The sequence below is a fragment of the Lytechinus pictus genome, chromosome 2 (genome assembly GCF_037042905.1).
Source record: "Lytechinus pictus isolate F3 Inbred chromosome 2, Lp3.0, whole genome shotgun sequence".
In the NCBI taxonomy this organism is placed as follows: Eukaryota; Metazoa; Echinodermata; class Echinoidea; order Temnopleuroida; family Toxopneustidae; genus Lytechinus; species Lytechinus pictus.
In genome coordinates, this window is record NC_087246.1 from 8226121 (window position 1) to 8244222 (window position 18102).

Consider the following 18102-nt stretch of genomic DNA (forward strand, 5'->3'; position numbering starts at 1 on the left):
ATTTTGCTTACAATTTTTATGACATTGTCTCTTGAAATGAAGATTTCTAGACCCTTGTTTAAATTTTGGAATGTCCAGTTTTTTCAGAAACTTGATTTATCAAATTTTCAGATTTTCATTATAATCAAAACTCCTCAAATTTCAATTAGAGTACATATATACAGAATCAGTTGTGCAATACCAAAATGAAACGATTACAAGGAAAATAACAAAAAAAAAATCATAGTACCTGAGTTAATATTGATATTAATGAACTTGAAAAATTAGGGTTTTTTTTTTAGATTAAAAGGTAGTAAACTTCTTTTTTTCAACATAAATTCATACATGTTTATATTAGCATGTCATAGACCTGTACATGCTTTGCAGTATTGGGGAATTACCAATAGGCATTGCTTGCCAAGCATTCCAATAAAGGTGTGTGTTTTGTAAGTAAACTCTCATAAAAATATAACAGCTTTTATTCTTGGTTTAACATTGCGTGACGTTATCCCCATAACTCATATGGGAAGTGAGAGACTTGTTTTTACTTCCTGAACTTATCATTCTGACACTCTGTACTCCAGATTCAATAGAATATCAGTAATGCTTTACTTGCTTGAAATGGTGCTCAGGGGGAAGCACCCTCACTTTCTGCAGCATACAGAAAATCAATATGAGTAAATCAAGCAGAGACATGTACCCAGACCTCATACTCATGTGATACACTGTACCTAGTATAATAGTAATGTGATGTATTTTCATGTTAATTTAATAGAAAAAGTCAATGATTTGCAATTTTTAGTTTTTCACAAGTAGATTTCAGTACATTGTATCCACCCACGTCTAGTTACCTGAATTTAGATTATATTTTTTTTAAATGAATTTATTTGAATGCATCTTATTGTAATGCTGGTTGAAATTTATGTTGTGTAACTTGTGTTATTCCCTAATCATTTATTATTTTCTTTCATGTACATATATATTACTTGTGATTATTTGTTTGCTTCATTTGTTAATTTGTTTATTGTTCTTTCTTGCTATATTGTAAATATTTGTTTACATATCTCCTTAAAACACAGGTACAAGACTGCTGGTCTGGCCACATTGTATATCAAAATAAACAATGACTTGTCTGAGTGAGACTTTAATTTAACAGGCCTTTTCATTTTTTTGTTGCTGTTGATAAGACATCATCAATGTGTAGAAGGGTTGCAATATATCATTTTTCTTACATTTTCTTTTCAGTATGATGAGGTGAGAGTGGAGTTGAACAAGGGTCTTGTCTTGAATGATTTAAAAACTGAAGGTGGTGCTCACTTTGAAGTCAAACCTCCACCAGACTTGCCAGGTGTGTACCCTATCTCATATTAGCTAGATATTCTGTCAATCTCGTGATCAATTATAACTTCTAAGTACACAATGTGTCATGGTCTTACAATTGATCATTGGATTGATTGAATAAGGTATATTAAAGATGATTATCATAGATTTGATGATTGTAATATTAATGATTATGGGGAAAATGATGATTATCATTATGATGACGATGTTGATGACAATGGTGACGATGTCGCAGATCAGGGAAGTGTTTCATCAACATTTTATATCCGACAAGTTGTTAGATCTCTAATCTTTCCTTGATTCTGATTGGCTTAGAAGCACTGTTACCATGGTAACTGTTGGATAATACAGGACTTTTCAGGTAAAATGTCTGACAAGTCCTTTCATGAAATACTCCCCAGGATGTGGCTGATGATGATGATGAAGACAATGATGCAATGATATTACTAATGATAATTATATTTATGATTACGATGACGAATGTTGATGATGATTGATAGTGATAATGACTTCCATGTCCTGTTGCTGCAACTTTTCTTCATCTCTTGACAGATCCAGACACAGATGCATACTTTGAAACTGAGGAAGTTTTCAAGCAGCTGAACAGAGAATGTCTAGGAGACGATGGTGACAATGATGATGAGGGTCTGGTAAGCCTTAATGACAACAATTAAACAAATCTGCAATCATAGAGGTCATTATCATAAAAATAATATTGCTTCTTGTGATATAATTATTAATGATGTTGTTCTTCTATCTATGTGTAAACCATGTGTGGATTATGTAAAAGCTACAAAGGATCCTTCATAATGTGAGTAATGGCCTATAGCCATGCCAAGATGTATTATAAAATCATATGATCCAAAATGTGATATTTCCTCTATCATCTAATATCTTAAAGGTAAAATTTCTGTAGTCATTAGAGAGAGGTGAAAAACTAAATACAATCTTCTACCTCATTTAACAAGAACAAATCAATTCATCATGCAGTGGAAATCTGTTCAAAATAATTTTGTTTTGAAATGAGAAGAATAATGGATACACTAAATTTCCATTAATGATTTGACAGGCCTCTACAAAAAAAAATTTGTCACTAGGTACCTGGTGATAAATTATTGGTAATTGGCGCTGATTTTACATCAGTTTCCACTGTTTTTTTTTTACTGGTTTGACAAAATATGAGAGATAGTTGTGATTATCCAAAAGGTATTGAAATTTAGAGGGTCTACTGATATTTTTTTCCAAAACAACCACTTGCCCGATCGGGCAATTGACTTTGAGAAATGCTTGCCCGCACATCATTTTCACTTGCCCCGGGAAAGTGGGTTTGTCGTGCCCTGATTTGATGTATAATTATGAGATGGAATCTAGGATTCCATAGAAGAGTGGATAAGATTTTAGAATTCTTGTTTAGTCTGGTGTTAAACCTGTGTCTAATTTTCAGAGTTTTATAACATTAGCCCAAATATACTTATATTTCAAATATGCATGAGCAATGTGCAAGTATTTATGTTTATAAATTTTTACATGAAGTACAATCATTGGGATTTTAACATCCTTTCTGAACCTCAACCTTTGTTTATCAGTGCATTTTTTCCTCCAACATTCTTGTATTTCATGTATATTGTTGCTTGTTGTTTTGTAGTCCCCTTTTGAGAAGATGGCAAAGAAAATGGAGGATATCACTCCTGAGAAGAACAGGAAAGTTCTCAAGAGTTATATCAAGCAAGGAGCAGGGGCATTACCTATTCAAGGCATGACTCTAACTGGTAAATATTTTTTAATTCTTATTATTTTTTGTAAGAACTTGGAATATTATGGAACTAAATGTACTTAAATGTGCCTTTAGTTTTGATGTACACTTTTTGATATATCATTCACAAAATAAATTGTGCCAAGAATCAAATAAGAAAGTACAATGAAAGGTGTAAAAAATAACAGGCACCAGTTGGCATTGCAAAACATTAATTTTGTAAATTAGGCAAAAGGTTAAATGGGAAGCATTTCCCAAAGTGTTTTTGCTCATGGCATGAGGGATACAGGATGGCCCATGTTTCTGTACATTGACCAAACTGCCATGAATAGCCATCTGAAATCATTAATGCATGATTGCTCCACATAAAGATAAATAGCAATTCAGTAATTGAATATAGAGCAACTCACTCATTTCCCTCTGTCTTAATAAACAAAAGTCAAACAAAACATGCTCTTCCTGTTCTGATTCTTCAAACCAATGGAAAATGGAATTGATTTGATTTATTTATTTCCGTTTCACAATTGTACATAATTTGATAAACATAACATAACAAGGTCGAAAATACTACAAGACAAAATATAATATATATAACATAATCATAGATTTAAGGAGCACAATTCAGTAAATAGAGATATCTCAAATGACATTTGTATTTAAAAGTAAAACGGAGGGACTTGCCAAAAAAAAGCAAAGCTTGTACAAGAGACAAGCCCCTATCTTAGTTACATTACAAAATTACAACAAATAAATATTGGGTCTTAATAATAATTTTGTTTAAAAATAAATACAAACAATTTTTGTGCACTTGACAAAAACGTAACTGATGGATCGTGTGAGAAAAAAAATTACGTTTTACAATATTATAAGAGAGGGGGGAGGTGAGGGGGGGAAGACAGGAGGGACAGAGGAGTGCAGTACACTAAGTAGAAAGAAAGAAGAAGGCGGGCAGCAGGAGCAGGTACTTTGGCTAATTGCAATTTTAAGAAGAAAATAATTAAACGAATAATATACATGACTATGTATATAATATGAGCGCATATAATACGCATATACACAAAAGTCGAGTATAATTTAATTAGTTATTCAGCTTGACCTGTTTGCGACGAGTATTGCAGAATTAACATTTTTTTCAGTTTGCGTTTAAAAATATTTACATTGGGGGAATTTTCAATGTTAAAATCACAAGTCTTGACAGTCTGGAAATTGCTTCATAAAACCTTTTGTGCATATCCTCTTGAAATATGTGTTCATTTTATGACCCACATATTAATTGGATTTAGTCCACGAATTGTAGCAGAGCACCTTTATTAGAATTGTATGTATTTTTTTTCAGTACATTATAATTGCTATGTGGAGTATAGTGATGAGCCGTATGATTCAACGCGTCTCAGGAACAAACCAGAGCGAATCAAACTCGGGAAAGGTAAGTTCAAAACCTTTTTAAAATCAGGGGGTGTAAAATTCTGGTGACATTACAGTTCTGTGAAGGAAAAAAAAAAAAAATTTGATCACATACCACTTTTTATATCACAGGTTGTATTTAAAAAATAAAAAATAAAAAATAAAAATAAAATTTGCAGTAATTTTGATGATTCAGTTCGGTGCACTTGTACATGCCAATTAACAGAGTATAGACTTGGGATATACAGTGATTTTAAAGTTGCAGTGATAAAGAATATCATTTGTTTGTTCAACACATGGATATTTAGACCAATCTAGTGAACATTGACCATTGTCTGTTATGCCACCCTGATTCATACATTGAGTACCTTTTGGTTGTGTGACATTGCTTTTGTAAAGATACCCCTTCCTTATTTCTCAGTAAATTTGTTATTGATAGATTGAATATGAATTGAGTTGCCCTTCTGCCCTTCTGTGATGAAATTCAATGTGATATAGTTTTTTTTTCTTGCTTGTCATTATATTTCCTTTTTATGAGTTTGTATATACTACTGATATGAGAAATCCCCACTGTAATGCAATATGTATACCAAATTTCTTTTTGTCATTTCTAGGTGATGTTTTCCTTAGTGTGGAGTTGGCCCTAAGTTCAATGCGTAAAGGGGAGATATCCAGGTTTTTAATCCATCCTGATTTGGCCTTCAAAGACCTTGGTGTTCCCCCTAGGATTCCAGCAAATGCTACAAGTAAGTAGAATGCAGATGTCTCTTGGAATTTCTTGGTATATTTTTACCCTTTAACCAATTAATTTTGTAAGACATGTTCATACGTTATGTTTATGTATATTTTGTTTAATTGTTATTGTGCTGAACGAGATATCCCACATTTCTCAAATTTTAACAAAGTGGGAGTGAATTTATAAACCCTTACATGTGTTTCAGGAAGAAATGAACTTTCACATTCCCCCCCCCCCTTTTTGTCTCGCCTGAACGGTCTGTTACAAAAATGTTAAAGACAAATCCTCCCCAACAAAAAGGTGATTTGAATAAAAGAGGCAATCCAACCAGCATGACAATTTCACAGAACAGTTATATTCACATCCTAGTTAGTATGCAAATGAGGTGACTGATGATGTCACTCACTATTTCTTTTGTATTTCATTATATGAAATGAGAACTATTCTTATTTTCCCCTCATTGTCTTGTAAAAAAGTTTTATTCCTCCCAGAATTATGATAATACCATTGTCAACACTTAAGGGTTCAGTCAAGTTGGTCCTTATTATTATCAAATCTGTAAAACTTGAAATATTGTATAATTCAAACAATAAAAAAACAAAAAAGTTAGTGAGGGACATCATCGACTCTTTCATTTACATGTCACTGAGTTGTGCATTTAACTGTTTTGAGAATAATAAGCGAAACTTTGAAATGTCATGACTTTCTTAATTTACATCCAATTTTGATGAAATTTTCAGCATTATGCATGTTTGATTTTTCACTATTGATTCAAATCAACATTTTTCTTGGATGGACTTTACCTCTAAGTTCACACTTGGTACATATGATCCTTTTGTAATACCAAATGTGTGTTTATGAGGATGATGGGGTCAAAGGAATAGAGATTAAAGGTCAAATGATATGAGGTCTTGTCCATCCTTTTTTATTTAATTTTTTAACTTGCTCTCATTTTTTAAATCAATTTTGATCACACATGGTTCAAATGATCCTTGGGTAATATCAAATATGTTTTGGTGAGGATGATGGGGTCAAAGGTCATCTAGGGGTCAAAAGGTTGTTCAACTTACTATTTCTTAATTTCTGCATCAATTATGATCACATTTGGTACAAATGATCATTGGGTAATACCACATGTGTTCATGAGGGTGCAAAGGTCATCTAGGGAAATCAGGCGAGACTCATGGTTCATGAACCACCTTGTTTAACAAGAGATTTTTAATCTGAAAAGATCATATTTCACTTGAAGCTGATTTGAATGAAAATAAATCAGAAAGACTTAATTCACAATGCAACAAATATTTAAAAAAAGCCTTTCTGAATTTTCTCAGTTTTGATGGAGATTGAGGTACTGAACTGCACAGATCGTGCTGAGCTAGATGAGTTTAACAACATGAGTGAAGAAGAACGCAAAGAAATAACATTTAAGAGAAAGCTGAAAGTAGTGTATGAAGAAAGAACGGTAAGAGCTATATCATAATTGGTTAATATTACTTATACATTTTTTCTATCGCTGGGCAGGTCACCATCATTTCTATAGTAAACAAAACAAATCGAGAAAAGCATTTGCGAAGTTTGAAAACCCATTTCAGAATAAGAGATCCAGATTTTTTCTAATGTTATATTTTCTGATGTGTGCAAGCAGCAGTCCCATAGGTCATGTAGTATTAATATTAAAGCCACTTTGTGATAAGGTCAAGAGCTGCTTAAAATTATACAAATGACCTTTACCTTTTATTCTTGTTTTTTTCTAGAAATGAACTAAATGAAGTGTCTAATGATTATGCACATTTCTCCTTTTCTAACATTTTTTTGAAAATTTTTATTTTATAAAATTTTATGAAATTTTTATCACATGACTTATGGGGAACTGTGCACATGTAACATCACAAAGTTAAAACAATCCATTACCTATTATTCTTTGACAAATTATCTGTTATATTTATATATATATATGTGGAAGCGCCGTGGTGTAGCGGTTCTGACTCTCGCCTTGTAATCAGAGGGTCTTGTGTTCGAATCCCACCATGGCCTAGCGTCCTTTGGCAAGGCGTCAATCCACACTTTGCCACTCTCACCCAGGTGCTAATTGTACCGGTAGGAAACAACTGTCATTGTGGTTGGTTTAGCAAGTGTGCGCCTAACAGGCTGCTTGAAATGCTATGAATCCAGTGACCAGGTAATAATAATTGTGAAGCGCTTTGAGCAGTCGTAGATTGATAAAGCGCTATATAAATGCCAATTATTATAATGTAAGAAATTATACATGTACAACAGCTTTGGCAACTCTTGTATTCAAATATACTGTGAAAGAAATGAATGAAGAGAACAATGGTAGGCATTGCTTAAATCAAGGTTCCTCAGAACTATCTGCCCTTGGGAAAATTTGGTGATGCCGAAAAAATGTCTCTGCCGGGAATCAAACCTAGTGGTTAAGGCACCAGCGTTCAAAACTGGGGCCCGGGTTCGATTCCCGGCTGAGACATTTTTTCGGCATCACCAAGTTTTCCCAATGGCAGATAGTTCTGAGGAACCTTGATTTAAGCAATCAGCAATGCCTACCATTATTCTCTTCATTCATTTCTTTCACAAAGCTGTTGCACATGTAGAATTTCTCACATTGTATAATTAATTGTCCCATACATGTACTGTATTGAAGCAATAGCCTTGATCCAGCCGAGGCATGGCGGCTTGTCATTGTTTAAAGCTCACCTACACCGACAAAGGAAAATGTAATTGGTGGCGTCGAAAATCTGTTTATCTGACGGTCTAGTGGTTAAGTCACTGGCGTTCAAAGCTGGGGTCCGGGTTTGATTCCCAGCCGAGACTTTTTTTGGCATCATCAAATTTTCCCAAGGGCAGATAGTTCTGAGGAACCTTGATTTAAGCAACGCCTACCATTGTTTTGTTCATTCATCTCTTTTACTATATATATCTTCTTTTTTTTTTTGGGGGGGGGGGGGCTATTTAATGCCAACTTAATGTCAGAGTGAAATTCCCCTTTGACTTGGAAGGTCTTATGATCATACCATTATGCAGCTTAAAATTAGTAAGGACCAGCATCCTTTAAAGTTTCAGAGCTATGATTCTGTGGCATGATATTCTTTAATATGTATGACAATTTATGATGAGTGGTTGGACTGTTGGAGAGGGAGAAAATGGACAAAATTAAAAAATTTAAAATGAATGGAAACTTATCTTTTTATACTAAGTTTCATTTGTTAATGTTGTGAATGGTAAGCTATCAGAACTGAAACTGACACAAATATTCTGATTTTTACTCATATCTCCTCCACTTTGGAGGAAGATTGCAATTATTTAGAGACTGTAAACTTTGCTTTGAATATTCATAATCCAAAATGTTATTCCTGAACAATAGATAAGAAATGATGGGAATGGATCTTTACATTTTAGAGATAAAAATTGAAGCTTGGTTTAAAGCATGCAAGATGTGGCCAAATACCTTAGAGTCACAGATTGAAAATTTCAGCTTGGTAATTTTTGGATTTATTTCTGTTTATTATTTTCTTTTATTTTATATGTGAAAATCAGAGATTTGGTTATGATTATATTGATGTTTGTGTAGTTATTTAATGATTTCTAGCTTAACTTTGAGAGTAAGTGGTAGTAATTCAATGCTCTGCTGAGCTGCTGCTGCTTGTACATTGTGGTGTGATATTGCATTACATTAGGTAAATTCCACAGGGTATTTTAATCCAAGTTGGGTTATTTGCATATGTATGCTCAAAATATATTGTCTGCCAGGTAATGTTATTTGGGTCTGTGTTTTTTCAAACTCAGTTGGTATGATCAAAAGAAAGATCATAGTCAGATTTCACAGTTAATAAGGGTAATAATGAATTAAAACACACATATGTTTTATTCATTAACTGATGATATTTTCTGTTATCCTCTTTGTTTTTAGGAAGGAAATGAACTCTTTAATGATAAGAAGTACAAACAGGCATTATCAAAGTATATGAGAGTAAGTATTAGAACAACATACAAAACTAATAAGTACATTAGGTTTGTAAATATCATAATATTGTTGTCATTCATAAGACTATATCAAATTTCATATACATTGATAGTTTTACACAAATGTGGAATATTGGTAAAAATTATAGTAGAGAAAACCTTGAGTATGTTTTTTTTTAATCTTTGTACTTTTATTATTCATTAGAAATCCTCATATCCTGAACACAGGTTGCTTTTTCCTCTGTTAGCTGACAAGTTTGGGACTCTTCCAAATATTCTTTGCCAATATGGTACATTTGGTGTTGTAATGGCATAATAATTGTTGCAATTGTGAGTTGCATGTATGTGTGTGTGTGAGCAATGCTTTATAGAGAGATGGTGTGTTTACACTGATTCGATGCATTCTAAATGTGGATGACAAATTAAGACATCACCAAATTTCTCTAGGTATGCATTCTAAATGTAGATGACAATTTGTGACATCACCTGATTTCAATAGTTATACATTTTAAATGTAGATTGACAAATTAAGACATCACTTGCTTTCCATAGTTATGCATTTTAAATGTAGATGATGAATAATGACATTGCCTGCTTTCCATAGTTATTCATTCTAAATGTAGATGACAATTTAAGACATCACCTGATTTCCATTATGCATTTTAAATGTAGATGACAATTTAAGACATCACCTGATTTCCATAGTTATACATTCTAAGTGTAGATGATGAATAATGACATCACCTGCTTTCCATAGTTATTCATTCTAAATGTAGATGACAATTTAAGACATCACCTGATTTCCATTATGCATTTTAAATGTAGATGACAATTTAAGACATCACCTGATTTCCATAGTTATACATTCTAAATGTAGATTGACAAATTAAGACATCACTTGCTTTCCATAGTTATGCATTTTAAATGTAGATGATGAATGACATCACCTGCTTTCCATAGTTATTCATTCTAAATGTAGATGGGAAATTAAGACATCCCTGATTTCTACAGATAAGCATTCATGATATATGTGACAAATTGTGACATTGTTTTGCTATTGTTGTGCATTTTTTTAATGTCAATTCATGGCATTATCAGCTTTCCATAGTTGAGATTGATTTGAAAGCATTGCAATTGTGGTAATCATTTTATGCTGTATTGCATGATTATCTGCTCTCTTCATAGTGTTTAAGGATTTTGGAAGGAGCTCACCTGAGGAACCAGGAGGAAGAGGATCAGATGAGATCAGTTCATACCAAGATCTGTCTTAACATTGCTCTATGTAGTTCAAAGCTGAAAACACCAGAGAGAGTCATATCATATTGCAATCGGGTCTTGGCAGTGGATCCAAAAAATCCCAAAGCGCTCTACAGGAAAGGAATGGTAAGATATCCTAAGTTTAGTGTAGTATTAGAGGGGGAGAGAAGAATGTTTGAGGTGGGTTGGTGACATCCCCTCTCCGACCCTAAACCAAGCTGGGGGGAGGCTTAAATTTACCCCTTTCCATGCAACTATCCTAACATTGTGACAACCATTGGCCCCTAACAAACTGCACCTGTAGTCCTGCTACATGTAGAAGTTACACTCTAATCAGAGATCTGAGGTTCAAGACCTGGGTCATGTTTTTCAAATGATGTTTTTCAAAATCCAATTATGCACATAAAAACATGTTCCTGCACATTTTGATGGAATGAATTTGGTACCAAAATATGTAGAAAGTGCACCTATGCCTGATGGAATTTTTTTTAAACCAAATTGTGCAGTTATATGTGATGTGCATGCACATTTTGGTAACATAACTTAAAAACCAAATTTGACAGTAAAGGTTGATTATTATGGTATTGGGTTAGAGAAAAAATTATATCAGTGTTTTGTTCACTTCGTTGTCATGGTAACAATGTAAAATTTGAAAAAATTAAGGAATTTTTTAAATGTCATTACTTATGTTTCAAACAGAAGGCCGTCGCTAAATGGCTTGGCAATTTCTTGTTGGTGAGAATGAAGCCTCGTTCATTGGGCATCTGTCTATGTGTGTGCGTGTGTGTGGGTGATTCCCTCTACGTTTAATGCCATTTTGTATAATGACCATGTCTTCTAATGCTGTTCGGTCCAATAGAGTACCAAAGTGTGACGTCAGTTGCTATGGTGTCATGGCGGGCTGGTTCTAAAGAGAGTCGCAGCTGACGATCGTATGTACACATTTGTATTTGCAAATGACTTTGGTTGCAAGCGATCAAATTACGATAGCAGCCATTTTTATCTATGAGAAACACACGCTTTCATTCGGCGGGTTCATTTGTTTAGAACCAGGCCACCATGACACCATGGCAACTGACGTCATCGCTTCTTTACTATATCATTTTATCCAATAACCAGTTAGTCTGAAAAGAGCCATTTGTCCAAAGCCACTTCCTGTATAAAATGCCACTTTAGACACTTTGTCCAATAGCTAGTTCATCTAGAACCCAGTCTGTTTTTGTTAATGGCTCTGAATCGATTGTCAGCTCTTCTAACTTCGGAGTACCTCAAGGGTCCGTCATCGGTCCGATAGCATTTACAATCTTCTCATCTCCATTAGAGGATGTCATCAAACACCATGGAATATCATGTATGACTTATGCAGATGACACTCAAATTTACCTTGTGTTGAAGGAGGACCACGCTGTGGCGCTACAAAGACTCAGTGCATGATTTACAGACGTTAAGAATTGGTCCATACAGAATGGATTAAAGTTAAATGAAAGTAAAACAGAATGTTTACACTTTGTTAGCAGGCATAGGACTTGTAGTCCGATTGGCGATATTTCTTTTGATGGTACTGATATAGAATGCTCTACAGCTGCTAGAAACCTAGGGGTCATGTTTGATTATAATATGTCTCTAAAGACCCATGTGAACAATGTATGCAGATCTGCCTCGTTTGCATTGCATAAAATCGGTAGCATCCGTCAATTTCTTACAAAAAAGACCACCCAGAGGCTTGTTCAGGCACTGGTCATGTCTCGCATTGACTTTTGCAACATTCTTCTGTATGGTCTACCTGATACACAAATTAACAAACTGCAGAGAATACAAAATTCAGCAGCTAGGCTTAATGCTAAACGTCGTTCACGTGATTCTGTCACTCCACTGCTAAGGGAGCTTCATATGCTAAGGGTTCGTGAAGGAATTGATTTTAAGATCCTCTTGCTTACTTTCCAATGTTTGATAAAATCAGCTCCAGTCTATCTTCAACAGTTAATATCAGAATACTCACCCTCCCGCAACTTGCGCTCATGCAAAAAAATCACTCTTAGAAGTTCCTGCCATCAACACCCAGTCTTATGGTTCCCGATCTTTTTATTCAGCATCCCCTCAACTTTGGAACAACCTACCTCAGAGCATAAAACAAGCAGACTCAACTGACAAATTCAAATCTATGTTAAAAACTCACCTTTTCGTTAAATAGATCGTCCTTAGCATATGCAGCTTCAACTGTCTACTTTCAACTGTCAACATGTATAATTCACTTTTAGCTGAAATTTCTTGTCTTTCTATTTATTTTCCTTAAGCGCTTAGAGACATTCTTTGTGATAAGCGCTATATAAATGATGTTAATTATTATTATTAATTATCTAACTTCATTTGCCAGTTGGTCCAATTGACATTTTGGTCCAATACCCACTTAGACCAATTGACCATTGGTCAATACCCACAGGGACCAATTGGCAGTTGGTCCAATGCCCACTCGGTCCAATGCCCACTTGGTGCAATACCCATTGGTCCAATACCCGCTTGGTCCAATAACTGTTACTGGGGGCATGCACAGATCCAGGGGGTGAAAAGGTTTCACCCCCATTTAAAAAAATGGGGATAGAAAAAGAAACACAACAATATCGGATGAAAAACTATAATTTAGACATTTAATATTAGCCTTATTTTGATAAGTCTCTGCGATGCATTTAGCTTATACCCAGTTTTCTCAAATTAAGGCACTTTAGGTGTTGCAATTTAATTCCTTTATGAATATAAAATCATGTGAAACCAAACCTCATGCTCTTGCAAATTTGACACTTAAATTTGAAGTCATATCTGCATACCAGAGGCTTAACTCTTTTAATTTTGTATGTTTGACTTCTCCCCTCCTATTTTTCCTTTTATTTTTACCTATTTGTTCAGTTATCCAATTAATCAGATATTGGAGATTCCATTATTTGTTTTCCTCATTGTTTTTTTTTAAATACTAGGGGAGGAGGTATACTTTATGACTCTGATATTGAAATAAGACAAATGAAATTGGGCATAGTAATGTTCATTAAATAATTAATATTTTTGAGGAACTGTATTTCGTGGTTTCATTTACTTTAATTTTTTTTTTTTTTAGTATTTGTTTATTGGTTTCTATTACCCCCCTCTCTATCTTTCTCTCTCTCTCTCTCTCTTGCACAAGGCATCAGTCAATTTTGACATGGAATCATTACTTTTTATTTGTTTGTAATCCATGAAATTGTAAATTTCTTTTCATGTTTTTTTTTTATTCGGACCAAACGGCATTAGACGACATGGTCATTGCATGAAATGGCATTGAACAAAGTGGACATAAGCCTGCAAATTGGGACCATGTAGATCTTAGACCAACTGGTGATATACAATATTAATGGTAAACTAAATGGGGTTTAGCTGATGTGGTTTTAGAAAATACAGACCAAATGATATGACCTCCTTGTGGCATTTTTCATTTTTTAATGCAATGAATGAGTACGGATAACTGAGCGAATGATCCCAGAAGCTACCAAAATGTGCCATAAATGTCCCACATATTTTGATAAATTAACATGTGCAGTTACCAAAATGAGTTGCAAACATAGTTGGGCACATTTTGGTAATTCTTTCATGCTTTCTTTTTATAACAGGCCCAGATGGAGTTGCGTGATTTTCAAGGTGCCCATGTATTCCTGACCAAAGCCCAACAGCAGGAACCATCTAATGCTGCAATACTCAGTGGTCTCAGGGAACTTAACAAGGCATGGAGGCAGTGGAATTTAATGGAACGTACTTGCTATGGCAACATGTTCCCAGATTGGAAGAAAGGTAATTTCACCATTTAATGATGAAAATTCCATCTCCAATTTTGGGTTGGTTGTATGTGTAGAAATGGCAGTTCACATTAATGACAATTTGGGGCAGTGCTCAGTTGCCAACATTTGCAAGAATAGAACCAATATGAAATTGTTTCATTGTTATGTAATTTATGATCTGACATTAAAGCACTAATTTGGGAAACATCTCGTTAAGAATCCTGTACTGGAAGTCTTCGGAAAATCCCAGTTCCTGTGATGGAAATTCATTATGAATTCAAATTCCTGTCTAGTGCCTCTCCATAATGATCTTTCTTCTCCCTCCCCTCTCTTCAGATGTCATTGTATTACAATGGCTAAGAAAAATAGTGGCCTATTGTAACAGGTTTGGTGGTGTTATGAGCCTAATATGAAGGGGGCTAAAGTTTCATTTATGATTTATTTATTTTCTGACAGATTTTGCTGTAAACTTATCCTAAAATAGTAGAATGTTTGCGAATAACTTTTTAAATTAGGTCACATTGGCTAGAAGTATTTCAGTAAAAAACTTACAACTAAAAATATATGAAATATTCAATGATTCTTTTAAAGAATTCCTTTTTTGTTCTTTTCCGGGAGGGGGGGGGGTTAACTGGCCCTGCCCTGCCAGTATCCCAATGGACATGATCAAATTGACGGTATGATTTTTTTTTTTAGCTCTGCTTGAAAAGATTGTAAAAAAAACTGGATCCTTGTTGTTCAGAAATGACAGGAGAATATGCTTTAGTTGAATCTCTTTGGACAATAGAAGTCTGTTGGACTTAGGAGAAAGTTTGCAGAGGCATTTAGTTATTTTGATGATTTTCCTGATATATTTCATGGAGGAATGAAGATCAGTGTGATCCTGTGAATTATTTTGGTTGTCAATTTTGGATTCCAGATGACCAGCTGAAAGAAGGTGAGAAGTCACAAAGGAAAATACCTGAAAACGTTCAGAAAAACATCAGAGACAAATTACGGTAAGCTATGTTTGCATCCTTCAAACTGAAAGGATTTATTCCCTTTTGAAAAGGAAGGGGGGCATTTTTTGTTCTTTATGTACCACTTTGTAACTCTGATCCATACACAGTTTCCTTTTTATACGCTCGTTCTACAGGACGTATTATAGTAAAACGCTCGGTGTCCGTCCGTTAACTTTTCCTTGTAAACGTGATAACTTAACCTAGGCTCACATAATTTGGTTTGTATGATACTAGCATAAATCCTAGGAAGCCTATTGATTTTAAGGTCAAAGGTCAAGGACACACTGACATGTTTTCATCTTACCCTTCTGAAGTCTTTGTAAATGCGATAACTTCAGTTTAACTTAACCTAGGCTCATATAATTTGGTGTGTATGATACTAGCGTGAATCCCAGGAAGCCTATTGATTTTGAGGTCAAAAGGTCAAGGTCACACTGACATGTTTTCATCTTACCCTTCTGCAGTCCTTGCAAATGCGATAACTTGAGTTTAAAGTGACCTTCCATTGACAAATCATGGGGCCAAGCTCAGAACAGAGAAGGGATTCTAGTCTTTCACTCGGCTGTATGCCTGGGGGTGCTTAGGTAATAGACGTCAGCATGTCTGGGAGGTCTTATATAGGAGAGCAATAGATAGTAGGCTAACCAACCAGCAGTAAACTGCGTGTTTTCATTTTGAAACATGTAACTTCACAGAGGATATTTATTTTGGTTTATCAATCAAGAGACCTGCTAAGAGTCTAGGATTTGGGAATGTTGGAAACTAGAACTGCGACGACCTGAAGTAAATAACGATCACGAGTTTGGTCAAATTTGTGTTGTCCGAACTTTTATCGCATTAGTCCGACGGGCTCTCATGACGGACGGATTATATTGTGCAAGTCAATTGGCCTTTTGCAAATTTCGTATTGATTCAATTTCCCCATGATTTGTCAATGGCAGGCCGCTTTAACTTAATCTAGACTCATATAATTTGGTGTGTATGATACTAGCATAGATCCCAGGAATTCTATTGATTTTGAGGTCAGAAGGTCAAAGGTGACGCCACCTTCCACTTTTCTTGCTTGAACAATAGCTCCCTTTTCCGTGTAACAGGTGGGCGTATTATGTGCTTAACGCTCTTAGCGACACTTTTGTTTTATATTGACTTCAACTCTATACTAACCCCCCCCTCCCCTCAACAAATAATTTGGAAACGGCTCTTATTTATTTTTTCAGATGTCAATGTTGATAACAGGTTTCCATTTATTGAAAACAATATTAAACAAGTACTTAGTGAAATACGTGATTTTGATTGAGTGAGAAAATCTGTCATGGCATTGGAACTTGTTATGATGGCAGATTCAATGAAATTGAGCCATGGCTCATTCCATGAACATGATTCTCATTTACCCATTGACTTCTATTTTACAGGTTAGTTTCACAATTTGAAATTATGTTTATATCATCATGATAAATGTACTGTACTGAAAAACAGGTGTCCTTTATTGTTTGTTGTCCACTTTATCATATCTGTAGAATAATAAAAAGTCTATGCTGTTAGATGAATTTGTTATTGTTTAGTATTGCATATTATGACTTTTAAAAGGGATTTTCAAAAAGCCAAAAAGAAGAACGAAATGACATTCCAAGCCAAGACTATGGCACCATCAGAAATCAACTTCCTGGAGACAGTTGCTAAGGAATTCAGCATGACGTTCCAGAAAAGAGAATATGTAAGTTCAAAGAAGTTAGTAAGCCATTATTAACTTGAAGCCTGATTAATTTTTTTCTTCATTTTTTATTCAAACAAAATCTTGTGTTAAAATAATCTGGAGACCTTAAAGGGATGGTTGAAAGTATGTATAGCTTAATAAATAGAGTAGAATTCACAGAGCAAAATGCAGAAAATTTTATCAAAATCGGATAACAAAGTTATTGAATTTTAAAGTTAAGCAATATTTTGTGAAAACAGTCGTCATGAATATTCATTACGTGGGCTGATGATGTCACATCTCCACTTGTTCTTTTGTATTTTATTATATGAAATTAGGTTTATTCAATTTTTTTTTCCAAGAACTAGAAAAATTGGATTGACAACTGATTTAGTGCATTAGATATTTATTGCTGCAACTTATTTTATTATAAGGGAGACATATTATTCACACAAGTATGAAATAATGAAAAAATTATGACTTTATATAATAACATAAGAAAACAGAAAGTAAAGATGTGAAATTATCAGCCCACCTAATGAATATTCATGACGACTGTTTTCACAAAATATTGCTAAACTTTAAACTTCAATAACTTTATTATTTGTTATTCGATTTTGATGAAATTTTCTGTATTTTGCTCAGTGAATTCTACTCTATGTATTAAGATATAAATATTTTCAGCCAGGACCATCCCTTTAAGTTGTGCTAACAAGTTAGTGAACCCCACCAAAAAATTCACTCCTTCATGCTGAGTGTAGAACAGAGACAACACTACAATGTTCGCCGAGCCAAGAGAATTAAACTTTATTCAATGTAATATTTTATCACCTGATTTCACAATTAAATGTCTATTGCATTGCAGAACTTAAACACTTGAAATATTTTCATTTTCTAGTGGAGTTCACTAACTTTTTAGCACCACTGTATATAAACAAAGATTAATTATAATAAGGTAATTTAAATATGTGAAGATAAATAGAGTTATAACAAATGTATCAGTATGGAAATTTAAAAAGAAAATTGATTCTGGGATAACCAGTAATAACAATAGCTTAGGACATATTTCACTTCATGACTGTTATTAAGTCATTCTGCATGTAAAGGGAGTAACTAAGAAATACACTAAATTCTCTTTCTTATGTAACATGACAAATACA

General features: G+C 34.2%; 1 protein-coding gene across 2 annotated transcripts in view; it reads left to right on the forward strand.

The window, feature by feature from the left end:
* Positions 1-18102, forward strand: part of LOC129254894 (inactive peptidyl-prolyl cis-trans isomerase FKBP6-like) — a 38340-nt gene that overhangs the window by 7835 nt on the left and 12403 nt on the right. For both annotated transcript variants that reach the window (XR_010295473.1, XM_054893433.2), the window contains exons 2-12: positions 1225-1327; positions 1873-1970; positions 2966-3089; positions 4410-4499; positions 5092-5223; positions 6545-6675; positions 9139-9198; positions 10377-10574; positions 14084-14261; positions 15168-15246; positions 16837-16963. Coding sequence is in view for 1 of the 2 variants with exons in the window: in XM_054893433.2 (XP_054749408.2) it covers positions 1225-1327; positions 1873-1970; positions 2966-3089; positions 4410-4499; positions 5092-5223; positions 6545-6675; positions 9139-9198; positions 10377-10574; positions 14084-14261; positions 15168-15246; positions 16837-16963 (1320 nt within the window). In the remaining variant the exon portion in view is untranslated. The remainder of the gene's footprint in view (positions 1-1224; positions 1328-1872; positions 1971-2965; positions 3090-4409; positions 4500-5091; positions 5224-6544; positions 6676-9138; positions 9199-10376; positions 10575-14083; positions 14262-15167; positions 15247-16836; positions 16964-18102) is intronic.